The 12,442-nt window shown below is 53.2% G+C and overlaps 3 protein-coding genes across 3 annotated transcripts; 2 read left to right on the forward strand and 1 right to left on the reverse strand.

Moving 5' to 3' along the window:
- Positions 1 to 289: 289 nt before the first annotated feature.
- Positions 290 to 1,564, reverse strand: B0T26DRAFT_636453 (uncharacterized protein; the record flags this gene model as incomplete). The annotated part of the gene is made up of 2 exons (XM_060436829.1): positions 290 to 936; positions 1,003 to 1,564. 2 exons carry the CDS (start codon positions 1,562 to 1,564, stop codon positions 290 to 292), a joined length of 1,209 nt encoding a protein of 402 aa, XP_060300239.1.
- A 4,845-nt stretch (positions 1,565 to 6,409) lies between these two features.
- On the forward strand, positions 6,410 to 9,691 carry B0T26DRAFT_694354 (permease family-domain-containing protein). The gene is made up of 8 exons (XM_060441237.1): positions 6,410 to 6,929; positions 7,112 to 7,214; positions 7,279 to 7,372; positions 7,430 to 7,781; positions 7,843 to 7,952; positions 8,008 to 8,488; positions 8,546 to 8,670; positions 8,809 to 9,691. The coding sequence occupies exons 1-8, from the start codon at positions 6,834 to 6,836 to the stop codon at positions 9,263 to 9,265; spliced, it is 1,818 nt and encodes a 605-aa protein (XP_060300240.1). The 5' UTR covers positions 6,410 to 6,833; the 3' UTR covers positions 9,266 to 9,691.
- Positions 9,692 to 10,326: 635 nt separating this feature from the next.
- B0T26DRAFT_672061 (ubiquitin carboxyl-terminal hydrolase) lies at positions 10,327 to 11,551 on the forward strand (the record flags this gene model as incomplete). Its single annotated transcript, XM_060439408.1, has 3 exons — positions 10,327 to 10,348; positions 10,421 to 10,434; positions 10,595 to 11,551. 3 exons carry the CDS (start codon positions 10,327 to 10,329, stop codon positions 11,549 to 11,551), a joined length of 993 nt encoding a protein of 330 aa, XP_060300241.1.
- Between the last annotated feature and the right edge of the window lie 891 nt (positions 11,552 to 12,442).

The raw sequence follows: 12,442 nt of genomic DNA on the forward strand, positions 1-12,442 counted from the left end.
ATGCCAAAGTAGACCATGATATCTGTGCTCCCATCATCGAGGTGCTCCAGATAAATCGCCAATTCAACGAACATCCAGGAATTCCCCCCATATTCTAGGGTGTCTGCAACTCAAGGTTGGGAACAAGATCAAGTCCAACATGGCAGTGAAGCTGAAATATCCCTCGAGATTCATAGCCAAACCATTCCAATATGAGGATGTGGCCAATGTGAATCCAACATGTCTAGACAAAACCCTGCCGGCAAAGCACGGCGAGTTCCAAAGCACATCTAGAGAAGATGCCCATAGTTTAGTCCACCTCTTTGACTGCCTCTATCAGCCAGTACTTCCAGTAGGTGCCGATTTCGTCGCATTCTTCAACGCATTTCTTGTCGTCCCACCACCACAAATTTCCACGAACGAAAGGCCCCCAAGTATCTTGCCATAGTTTTCTGCCAAGGGCGGTTCGAAGCTCGGCATTGGGTGCGTTATCTGGTTTCTCTCGATGGACGGCCCGAAACTTCACCGTTGTTTTGATACTATCGTATCCACGTAGTTCAGCGTCCGCCAGCCACTTGTTGAAGAACCTGATAATGCTGGTTGACTGGTATTGTGGCTCCAGATTTGCCACCAAGTTCTTCTCTAACCACTGTCTCATCCGAGGGCCGACAGATTCAGCGGTGGGAGTCGGGTCGATGAGGGCCAGATGGAGCACTCCATTCGGAGCGAGACAGCGGTAGATGTTCTGTAGCAGCTGAGGAATCTCCCGACTCGGTATTTTGGATGGCAGAGACATGCAGTAAACTGATGCATACGAGTCTGGTGCGACTGGGGGTGTCGCATTGATTGAAGAGAACAATGGTTCCACGTTTGGGAAAAGTGCAAGTGGCAGAGGTGAGGGGGCAATGTGAGTTACAATAACCTCCGCGTGACGAGTAGCCAGATATGACGCAGTTGCTGGTTTGTTTTAGTTAGTAAATTAGACTCAACGAGGCATTTGTTTGGGGGGGGGGGGGGGCTTACCTTCTGACTCGAACAGCGCCAGAACCTTTGTACAGTCGACCGAGGGGGCTTTCCTCTTCTGGTCCTTGTCCAGGTTACGTAAAGCCGAGAGCAACCATCGTCTCTTCTCCATCTCGAGTTCTTTGTACATTAAGGGGCTGTTGGAACTTCCCCATCCTTCGTTGAGCTTGGCAACAATAGTTGCAGGGCTTGCCGCATCCATTCTCTTGATTTCGCCCTGCAGGCCTGTGAAGTCTAAAGACATCGGCTGGGCTTCGGCATGTTGGTTGTCGGCATTGTGGCTCGACGTGGGGGGCCGAACCGAAACGTCAACAGTTGGGCTGCGATCTGGGGCGCCATGAGGCTTCCAGTTATTTGGATCCCCTGTCGCGAGGCTGTTGACCCGAGCCTGAGGTGCTTTAATTGCCTTTCTAGGCCTTGGTTTGTTGGCCGGAGTGCCAATCAAAGGATTTTCTGAACGGGGGCGGATAGCCAAGGGGCGGCTTCTGTCTTGAAGGCCCCGTCGGGGGGGACGCAAGGGACTATTTGGATTGTGAATAGCCGTATACCATTGATCAATCATGAGAGAAACTGACCTGTCTGGGTCAGAGGAAGTAGATGGTGTGGAGGATGGGGGGGATGGGAGGGATGACGGAGTGATGGTGGTTTTGGGTTGCGGGGGCTCGGCTGCAATTGGTGTTTCGTTAGCCACAACATTGCTGCTCGTGTCTTCCCTGAATTTGGGTGTCGTCTGGGTAGCTTCAGGAGCACAAGTTTGCGGTGCTGAAGACTGAACGACCTGGCTGGCCGAACAACCCGAGTCGATAGCCGATTCATCAACTGGGTTCGTGGTTGATGGAGTAGTAACGTCAGTAAACTTGGACAGTTTTGAGATCTTCGAAAACATTGACTCTAAAGAATGAACTGTCAAACGGGTGCTAAGGGAGCGCGAGAGACGTTTCAATCCCGTACCCTTAGATGACCTATTTGTAGAGCCTTCCAACTGGACATCTGGGCGATCATGCTCGAAGGTGCTGTCGTCGTGGGTTTGCGACAAACTCAGCGTTGTGCGTCTAAAACCTAATATGGAATCATTATTGCGAGTGCCTAGTGAAATCGCCGTCGGCGCAGTAACTATCGAATTCCGGTTCGCTGTGCTGTCGTCTTGCATGGACTGGCCTGTCCCTGTCGTCGTTTTCTTACTCTTTACAGATTCGCTACCCCTCCTGAGTCCAATGCTGCCCAGGAATCCTGAGGATTTCCTTGCGGGCAAAGGCGAGGAAGTCTCGGTCGAGATAGGCTCGTGGATACTGTCGGAATCATCTTTTGTCTCATTGTCTCCGGATTTTTTCCGGACCTTCCTTTGGCCAACTAGCTCGCGGGCGTCATCCGCCCAGTCGATCTCGAACATTTTGGGCGAAGCGTGCCGAGCATGCTTTAGCCCAGCGAGAAAACGGGCCAGAGCCGGCCGCCTCGCGTTTGGCGAGAGCGGATCAATCCTCGAGGTATAATGAGATACTCTTGATTCGCGCTGGGTAGCAAGGTGCAAATCGGTGCCGTAAATACCGAAAGATGCTGAAATGAGTATCAAGAATGCCCCGCCGAGGTTTGACTTCGGGTGAGATGAGAGTGAGACCGAGTCCGCTATAACGGAAGATGAGCGGCTAGACCAACTTGCCCAGGTGTAAGTTTACTATAGGCAGAAGAGGGGGTAGGAGGGGGAGGAAAAGGCGAAAATAGCAAAGTGAATCGGTGGAACTATGATGTCGCAGTGAAGAATATCCGAGACTTTTGAGAGGGGTTCAGTGATTCTTTTTTTTGGGTGAAGTTGGAGGCGAGACACGGCCCGGCTGGAGACGTGACCCGTGATGTGATGTAGGGAAGGAGCGAACCTGAGGCACCGCAGCCTGAGATTGGACTTTTCCGTCCGAACAACCTGGAAGGTACCTGTTGGGAGTTACCGAGTGCACTTGTACCTGGTGAGGTCAGGCAGAAAGTACTGTGAAAGAGGCAGTACCTAGGTTGGTCTAAAAATTAAAGGAACTGAAGAAGGCAGGTTTGGAGATGAGACGAAGTGAAAAGGTGTATTTTTTGGAGGGGAGGGGGTGACGGAGCTTGCGCGCTCAACTAGCTACGATAGCCGCAGACAGTCTCACCCGTAGCGCAAGATATCTCGGCCGTTAGACTGCAGGTGGACGCCTAAGGCCCGTTGATGGCTAGGCTAGGTTGCCTTGGTTGCTCGTTTGTGGTGAAGCAGACGGCAAAAGCAAACTACACCGTGACATTTCCCTATACCTTTTTGTTGCAAGTGCGAGTCCCCAAGCTCAGGTGGTAGAGCACCCGAGCGAGCCGCGGACTGTTTTTGCGATATGCTATGAAAAATTTCCCCGACAAGGAGAATCACCTTTTTACTTGACTTAAGCTGCGTCGAGATGAAATACTCACTCAGCCTTGAAGTTCAAGCCGAGACATCGAGCCAATCCCAGAGGCGCCACCAGTTGCGACGGTCGACCATGGTTGCAGAAGGGCCATCGGTCGATACGACTGGAGCTTAGTCTTTTCCTACCATAAGCATCGATCCCATTTCGTCCTGTCGTGTGACGATTTGATGGGTTCGAAGGGATGTGGTGGCACCGTCTGCACAGGACCGATAACATGCAAGACGCAGCCAGAAGATCTCGCTCGACAGACAGGTCCACTTACATCATCAATTCCCAGGTGGCTCTTGCCATGGGAGGCCTATGACGATGTTTGCGATATCTCCCGCCGTCGTGAATATTTCTTCCTCGGCTAGAGGATTTGGGCGCTGAAGGCCACCCTCCTTTGGTCCCATCATTCCCCCGTATCTTCTCTATCACTGGATGTACCGACTGAACGCGATGACTTTATATAATTGGAAGAAATAAGTCTCATATATCACATTCCATACATCACTTTCGAGCTCTTTAAGTCGCTTGAATGCCACTTAGCTACTTCTCGGCGAGCTTTCTCTCCCTGGTCAACATGGGGATAAGCATGACACTTGCCATATCAACTTCCGCAGTCATCTAGATCGTGGAACAAGCCCTACGGGTGCTATTTCCGGTATGAGTGGAGGCAAAGGCGGTTAACACAAGAAACTTGGTGGTGTTGGTCCTCTCATCTTCACTTGACAGGACTCGCAGACTCGAGACTTGGGTAGCGATACTCAAGGTAACTTGACTGGTTTCTTGAAGACGCGTGGATGCACTACCCTTATGTGCACGGATGGCCGACGAATCTTTGGAATGCTCAATCTCTGATGGGAGGTTCTGATGGGATGTTCTGATGGGATGTTGGGGAAGGCGTGAGGAAGAAACGAAAAAGCAGCCTTGTCAATGCTTTAGGTTTTCGTCCATCAATGGGCTTGAGAGGCTTGGGTGGGTTTCGCCCGAAGACGGCAACAACTGTGGGGTAATCCTAGGTAGGCTAACCAAAGGGACCCAAGCGAGCGCCATGTGATATGATTGGGCAGTGAGTTCAATGAGCTTGAGCCTCAGTTGGTAGTCCGAACTTCAACTCAACTTCAACAACCTGGGGTCTGCAGTCTCCAGTCGGCAATCCTACCGATGAAGCCCGATCCCACCCCCGCCTGAAGAGATGGGCTGTGACTGGCTTCAGACTAATGACTAATGGATCCATGTTCTCGCCTGGCCATGGGGGAGTTTATTACCTACCTACCTGCATTTTCTGCCGTAGATGACGAGCAAGCGGCGCTGTCTCAGATCTCAGAGTCTCAGACGGCCTTCCATGAGCCCGCGGCCTTGTAGGGGCGACTCTACCGACGACGGTGGCGCAATATTCTGCTGCTCGGTTACGCCCGAGCATTTGTCCTACAGCCAGAAGGGCGCCTGCAGCCAAAGTGACCAGTTTGTTCCCAGGGGCTCACATCGAGACACGGCAGATGGAAGCTTAAAGGGCCGGCCGTGGAAGCACAGCAGCCTCCAAGTCCGCCGGGCAGGGATCGACCCGTGCAGCTCATGCCCGCCTCCCGGATTTCAACTCGTGTCTTTGGCTGCTGCCATCATTGATTTTATGTGGCCAGCTCCCCACAACAGTGCCCCCTTCTGGGCCCGTCATCCGGGAACCATGCACTGTTTATTGGGATGAAGCAGGGAGGAGATGGATCTCCGGTCCTCACTTACATCTGGCTTGGCCAGAGCTGTCACACGTCAGTAGCGTGGGTTGCAGAGTACGTGTCCTACGCATTGGTATAACCGCTCCTTGGGACCGACCCTCCCAGCCTTGGCTCCGAAGAATACATTTGGGGTCCTGTGCCGAGCCACCGCGCAATACCATGAAACCCGAGGAAGGTGACGCACCAAGAGGCATGGGCCCTACGCGTCACCCAGGACCATAATCGAGGCGGCCGATGCCGCTGAGTAAGACAGGAACATGTTCTTACGGGGGCAGGCCACCTATCTTTCTACCCCTATCCGCCATAGAGACTCTAGCTTCGGTGATACAAGGCCCGGCCGCTTCTTGTTTGTTCTGCCGTGTTGGCTTCTTCCTTGCTGCAGCTCCCCTAATTATCTTCTTATCTTAGGCGTGCCAGTATTAAATTTGGCGCAACGGGTGTGACATTGCCAACTTTGGCGCCCCTTATTTATAGTGGGTGTGGCTTGTCCCTTTGTGGTTGGGTATGTCTACATGTGCTCGCGGAACGGGTTTGGGAGAAAATTCAAGACACCCAAGTCTTGGAATCTGGGTCATGTCGGTCACTCCCAAGCGAGTGGGGCAAGGCGGACATGGCCACCATCAACCTGATAGGAAAGTGAAGACGAAGTGAGTAGCCAGTCGACTGTGTAATTACCGTGTCCGGTTCATATCAGTTCACCTCTGGTAAGGTAATTTACCGCGCGTAAAACTACCTACTTGCCTTACTTTCTCTTAGGAGCAGTCTCCTAAAACTCTTCCCTCACTCACAATACTCACCCAAGTCACTTAACAACTACCACCCTCCTTCCTCACTGGCTACCGCACGTGGAACCTAGACCTACCACTTCCCAAAGTGGTGGAACGGATTTTCCAGCCGCTGTCACTAGAGAAGTTTCCTTGCTGCCAAATCGTCCAAGCCGTCGACGCGTTTCGATTTGTGGTCGCAATCGTCCTGCGTCCTGCTCAGGTCAAGTACTTTGGGCAGGCACTTCTCGTGGCAAGCAAATCCGCCTGGTTTCTCACCAACCACAAAGTCACAGAACCCGCCCAGAGCCACTCACGTCGCGCATACCTCGTCCGCCTGAGCAAAATCGCCGAAGATGGACGACGACGATATTATAATGAACATCGGCAGTGGCGGCGGGTAAGATCTTCGTCTTTCTAGCACCATCTTTTCCTAGTCGCTCGCTCGCTCTCTTATCTCTCCCCCCACTCCGCCTCCATCGCCGGGGCAACGCTGCCTGCCTTGGGCCCTTGTTTCAACTCACTTATTTTCCGTTCCTTTTCTCTTGTCACTCGATCCTCTCCCGTCAATCACTGTCATCCGGCCACAACCTCCACGTGGGTTTCAATACTAACCCGAGCAGGGAGGTATACGAGATGCGAGCCTTGGGCCCCGATGTGGGGGTGGGCGTTGGCAGGCCTGAGCCAGCTCCAGACGAGCCAGCTCCAAATGAACTCGTTCCTGGAGAACCCGCTCTAGATGGACCGCGCAGCTTCTACGAGAAGTATATCCGACCAGTCGGTCGGTTTGTCCGTTCCATCAACGACCGGATTAACGGGTCCCTCATTGGCCGGTTTTTCCGCCTTCGGGGGTCTGGCCATGTCAGCAATTTGCTTTCGTCTTGTCATGAACCTAAACATTCGGCTAACGGGCTGGGACTCACTACCCCCATATGCAGGAGGACGAAATTGCAGACGCCGATTTCTTGACCGAGATTCGAGCGGGCTTAACGACGTTTGCCACAATGGCATACATCATTGCCGTCAATGTGAGAGACACCCTGGTTAATCTTGAGAATTTTATACCGCCCGGGAAGTGGCTTCGCGCCTTCTATGTCAATGTTATCGGGGATTTGGGGTTTGGGATCGGGGATCTCCATTCTCAATCCGAAGGCGTTGAACGCACACTAGATTGGCCAGGGATGATGTGCTGACGTTATGGCTCCTGCAGGCGGCCATCCTTGCCGACACTGGCTATGATTGTGTCTGCGAGCAGCCCGAGGACCAGATGGGGAATTGCGCCAACCAAGACGATTATTCCAAGTGCTACAATGGTCTGTTGAAAGAGAAGCCCCAGAAGTTAGGGTGGTTAATGAACTCTGACGCCCAGCGATTCAGAAATCAAACTCGACCTCATCACGGCAACTGCAGCCATCTCGGGCTTTTCTAGCATTGTGTTTGGCCTCCTGACCAACTTACCAGTGGCCCTAGCGTAAGTCCAGCAGGCTTGCATGCAGCATATATCCAGACAGCTCACAGAAGAGGACAGGCCGGGAATGGGCCTCAATGCCTATTTCACATACCAGGTCGTGGGAGTCCACGGCCGCGGCGAGATGCCCTACCAGATTGCTCTGACAGCTGTCTTCTATGAAGGCTGGGTTTTTGTGGTTTTGGCCCTGACTGGATTGCGTCACTGGCTCGTCAGAATCATTCCTGGCACCATCAAGACGGCCAGCGGCGTCGGTATTGGATTGTATCTCACGTTGATCGGCATGTCGTATTCTTCCGGAATCGGGCTCGTTACCGGGGCAACTAGCACGCCCCTTGCCATCGGCGGCTGTGCCAAAGAGGATATTTCGCCAAGCGGAATGTGCGAGAGGAATATCATGGGAAACCCAAAGGTACGTGTCTACTGCTTGGCCATGGTTGTTTGCTTCTGTTACTAATAGTTGAGGCTTATAGATGTGGATTGGCATCGTCTGTGGTGGTATATTCACGTCCTTTCTCATGTCGTATCGAATAAAGTCAGCCATTGTGATTGGAATAGCTCTTGTCTCAGCCCTTTCATGGCCGTGGGTTCACTCTCCTCATCCTCGAGCATAGCGTAGGGCTAACCTACTCTGATAGACGAAACACCGCTGTGACGTATTTTCCCGACACGCTCGACGGCAATGAGAGATGGGACTACTTCAAACAGGTGGTTTCGTTCCACCCAATCCAGCACACTTTATTCAAGCAGCAGTGGGATCTCACGGGATACGGCGGTCGCTTTGCCCTTGCCATGCTCACGTTCCTCTACGTCGACATCATCGACTGCACTGCGACTCTCTACTCGATGGCTCGGTTTAGCAACAAGGTGCAACACAATAGAAGAGACTTTCCACGATCTACCCTAGCCTACTGCGTGGACGCCGTCTCCATTTCTATGGGAGCTCTCGTTGGAGTCTCTCCCGTCACTGCTTTTGTCGAGAGTGGCGCAGGCATTGCGGAAGGCGGACGTACAGGACTCACAGCGATTGTCTGCGGGTTCTGTTTCCTTTTGTCGCTATTCTTCGCTCCGATCTTTGCGTCTATCCCACCCTGGGCAACAGGGTGCACGCTTATCCTAGTGAGTATTTGGCCATCTCTTCCGAAACCTTGATGTTGGTCTAACACGCGTCCATAGGTGGGCTGTCTAATGGTCCGTCAAGTTACCAAGATCAATTGGGCATATATCGGCGACGTCATCCCCTCTTTCGTCACAATGACCTTGATCCCCTTTAGCTACAGTGTCGCCTACGGACTCATTGGGTAGGTGCTATCTTGTGCTTCTGCTTCTTTGCTAGGGGCGCGCTGAGGACATCTGCATTATGGTTTAGCAGATGTGCCGCCCCAGTCAAACTCCCCACCTGGCAATTGTTGAGCAAAATTTCTGACCAGATTTGCAAGTGGTCTGTTCACGTACGCTGGACTGAACACACTGATCTGGATCGTTATGAAACTGTCGGGCGATGCCATCGTGCCCACCGATTACGAGCTCAAGGAGTACTGGACCTGGAAGCCTGCAGGGAAGAAGCCCTGGATTATTCGAGTCTTCACCAAAAATCGCTTTTGGGACGACAGCCGGGAGCTGAAGCGGAGTCCCGGTTTCTCCCTCGGAAGCGATAGCTCGATCCACAACAGGTCCCCTCCAGTCCCCCCAGACCACCCAGACCAACCATACAAACCGGACATCACGCCCCCGCGCTACCAGGCCCCCCCGGACTACCCTGCTCCCCCGGCTCCCCCGGCTTCACCGGTCCCCCCCGCGCCTCCTGTCACGCTTCCTGTCACGCCAGCAGCCCCGGATGGGAACAGTGAACCAAGAGAGCCGGGCGCTTCCTATTGGCGCGCACCGCTTGGCTAGTAAGCGGGCGTCTTAAATTTTGTGTCGCTAAGTGGGAAAACTGGTGGGTTACTTTCTAGGCGTTGGAGTTTTTTCACATTTCTGCTCAGGTCGGCGAAGGCAGAGGGGTGTTGTTGATAGCTCAGGTTAAGTTCTTGGACTCGTCACCCAGCAAACAGCTCGCATTTCAGAGATGTCATTTCTTGAACTTCGTTGTTTGTGGGGTTGGCATTGTACGGTAGCGACGCGTATGCTGATGGAAATGACGAGGTCGAGAACTGGAGGAGATTTCTGTTCGTTGGGGCCAGCCCAGCGGTGCAGAATATGTAGAAAACCTGAAGAAGGCAGACAATGCCAAGTTTCTTCGATGTGCGCTGTCTTTAACTGAGAGTGGACCCCTGATAACAGCTCTACTCCGTACCCGTACGTAGTTGCAATTCAACAAAGGTCCAGGGGCAGCCACTTATTACTTACACCAAACCAAGCAGATGTAAACCTACCGATCACGGGTGGCTTATACACCGGCTTCTGGGGTCTAAAACGGTAATTACCGGGCATTTGAGATTGTTCTACTACATTTCCCTTTTTATTATCACGGCGCCTTCAGTAATCTTTAAAAAGACGGTTACTTTTTGAACAAATGAATCGCCCAAGAAGTCTGCACCACCATTGCCGTTAAACTTGCGGCAAGCGGGCAAAACCCACCTTATCTTATCAATGTTGCAATCCGCCAGCTCTGAGAGCTGCATCATCACACCGAAATTTTGGGCTGCACCCAAAAGCTCTGGGAAATCGAAATCCAGACCTTCGGCGACGTACTAACTTCCACGCCAAGCTTTTCCGCCTTACAAACACACGAAGAGCAATCCACCCTTGCCCCGGACGGACATAAAATAGGATAAAAGGCTTTTCCACCCTGCGAGCCCATTTCGCCTCCGACACTGTCTGCTCCACAAGCCGCTGTCACTAGGTAAGGTACAGGTGCCTTGGCAATCGCCGCGAATCATCAACCACCTTCCGCGAGCGAACACACAGAAACCTTTCCCAGCACACCCAACCGCCGTTGCCGGCCGCCAGACAAGATGAGTACTGGTTGGAATACAAGTAGGTTGGCCTCGGATGCGGTTCCTGGAGCTCGCAGGCGACGAAGCTAGACAGCTGACGGGCGAATCACAGTCGAGTCCGATGCGGTACGTGGAGACAGGCTTGTTTTTTTCCATCAGTGAGCAGCGCTCGAAAGAGTGTCGCGCCCTGCTAGTGCTGGGCCTATGGTCGCCCGCGACTGAACGGTATCTGATTGGGGCGACACTGCGAAGCCGAGCTTGTACTGATACACGCCGGGTCGGTTAGGGCGTCTTCACATACCTGCTTGACAACCTTGGGGTCAAGAACGTCCAGTTCGAGGAGCTGCTCTCGCTCGACCCCGACGCCCTCGCCCAGCTGCACCCCGTCTACGGCGTCATCTTCCTCTTCAAGTTCCCCACCGACGCCCCTTACCAGGCCGGCGAGAAGCCGCTCGACGGCACCTTCGACAGCGATGCGTCCGAGCACCTCTTCTTCGCGGCGCAGACCATACAGAATGCCTGCGGCACGCAGGCGCTGCTGAGCGTGCTGCTCAACAAGACAGACCCGTCGGCGGGCGACGACGCGGGCTTCGTGGACGTGGGCGACGCGCTGCGCGACTTCCGCGAGTTCACCATGGAGCTGCCGCCCGAGTTCCGGGGCGAGGCGCTGTCCAACTCGGAGCTGATCCGCGACGTGCACAACAGCTTCGCCAAGAGCAGCCCCTTTGTCGACGAGACGCAGCGGCAGTCGGGCGAGGCCGAGGACGCCTTCCACTTTATCGCCTACACGCCCATCGGCGGCACGCTATACGAACTCGACGGTCTACAGCCCGCGCCCATTAGCCACGGGCCCTGCGCTCAGGACGACTTCCCCACAAAGGTCATGGACGTGCTGCAGCGGCGCATTGCCCGCTACGACGCCACCGAGATCCGCTTCAACCTACTGGCTATGGTCCGCGACCTACGCATCCGCGCCCGCGAGATCGGCGACTCGGAGCTGCTGGCCCGCGAGCAGCGCAAGCGCAGCGACTGGCGCTTCGAGAATGCACTGCGGCGGCACAACTTTGTTGGTTTTGCGGGCGAGATCCTCAAGGGCGTCGTTGCGGCAAAGCTCAAGGAGGGAGGGCCAGCCTACGACAAGTGGATCGACCAGGCAAAGGAGAAGATGCAGAAGAGGATAGAGGAGCGCAAGAAGAGTAGCGGCGGTGGAGGGGGAGGAGACGATGTAGATATGGAGGGTTGATAACAAAGAGAAGGGGCAGGAGTTTGTAGTCGGAGAAAGGAGAGTCGACTAAGGGGATCTCTTGCACTATTGAAAGCGTGTTATAAACATTCTTCTACCTATTTGCCATGGAAATGCAGGAGATTGAAGCCGCCAACAGAATCAATAATGTGAGGCCAACGGAATTTAGACTAGATGAGAATGAAGAGCGGAAGCTTTTCATTAACAACTAGCCGCATAACGAATACAATCCAATCCCTGAATGTTTTTTGGCGCGGTACTTACAGAATAAAGACTAGTAAATGAACCGGCTAAGAAAAGCCTTAGATAGGTGTTTCTTGGGGAGAGATAGGCCTATAGGGTTCAAGAAAAGGGATTCAAATAGCTAATACCTCCTTCGGCAAAAAACTTTTAGGGCGAGGAATATGGTATTGAGGCCATTCGGACCTTGGGGAGCCCCGCTAACAAACATTCAGGGATTGGACTGTATATCCGTGACTATAGATTTGGCGAGCGAGGGAACCAAGTGCTTCTCCAAGTCTCGCGAATTAGTCGTGTCAGAAATGGAAGTGTTCCGTGAATTTGGGCATAAGAAACAGTGGAAAATCAAATGACTCCTTGGTATCTTGTTGGTGTTCTCGCCCATCCGCTAGCACACCTAGTCAAATCGTCACGCTAGATTGGGGCTTCGAAAGGCTCAGAGGACGGACAGGTGGTCTAACGGTGAGCTCAGCTAATGAGTTCATCGCGGCTCGACACTAAGCACCCAGGACCCGAAATTCCCAACGCCTGTTATTTCTCAATGATTTTTATTGAGTGTTCATGGCCGACTCCTTTTTGTTGGAATCGTAGCCTTGACCCGTGAAATGCCATGCTCGCGTACACCGTCCCGGAAGAATGTCAAGCCCTCAG

The sequence above is a fragment of the Lasiosphaeria miniovina genome (assembly GCF_030549165.1).
Source record: "Lasiosphaeria miniovina strain SMH2392-1A chromosome Unknown B0T26scaffold_2, whole genome shotgun sequence".
Taxonomy (NCBI): domain Eukaryota; kingdom Fungi; phylum Ascomycota; class Sordariomycetes; order Sordariales; family Lasiosphaeriaceae; genus Lasiosphaeria; species Lasiosphaeria miniovina.

What these genes read in the sequence shown, in the direction of transcription:
- B0T26DRAFT_694354 (XM_060441237.1), top strand. Translation starts at nt 6,834, where the DNA reads ATGCAGGAGGACGAAATTGCAGACGCCGATTTCTTGACCGAGATTCGA. An exon ending in GTCTCAGCCCTTTCATGGCC is followed by an intron (nt 7,953 to 8,007) that starts GTGGGTTCACTC and finishes CTACTCTGATAG; the next exon opens with ACGAAACACCGCTGTGACGT. An exon ending in CAGGGTGCACGCTTATCCTA is followed by an intron (nt 8,489 to 8,545) that starts GTGAGTATTTGG and finishes ACGCGTCCATAG; the next exon opens with GTGGGCTGTCTAATGGTCCG.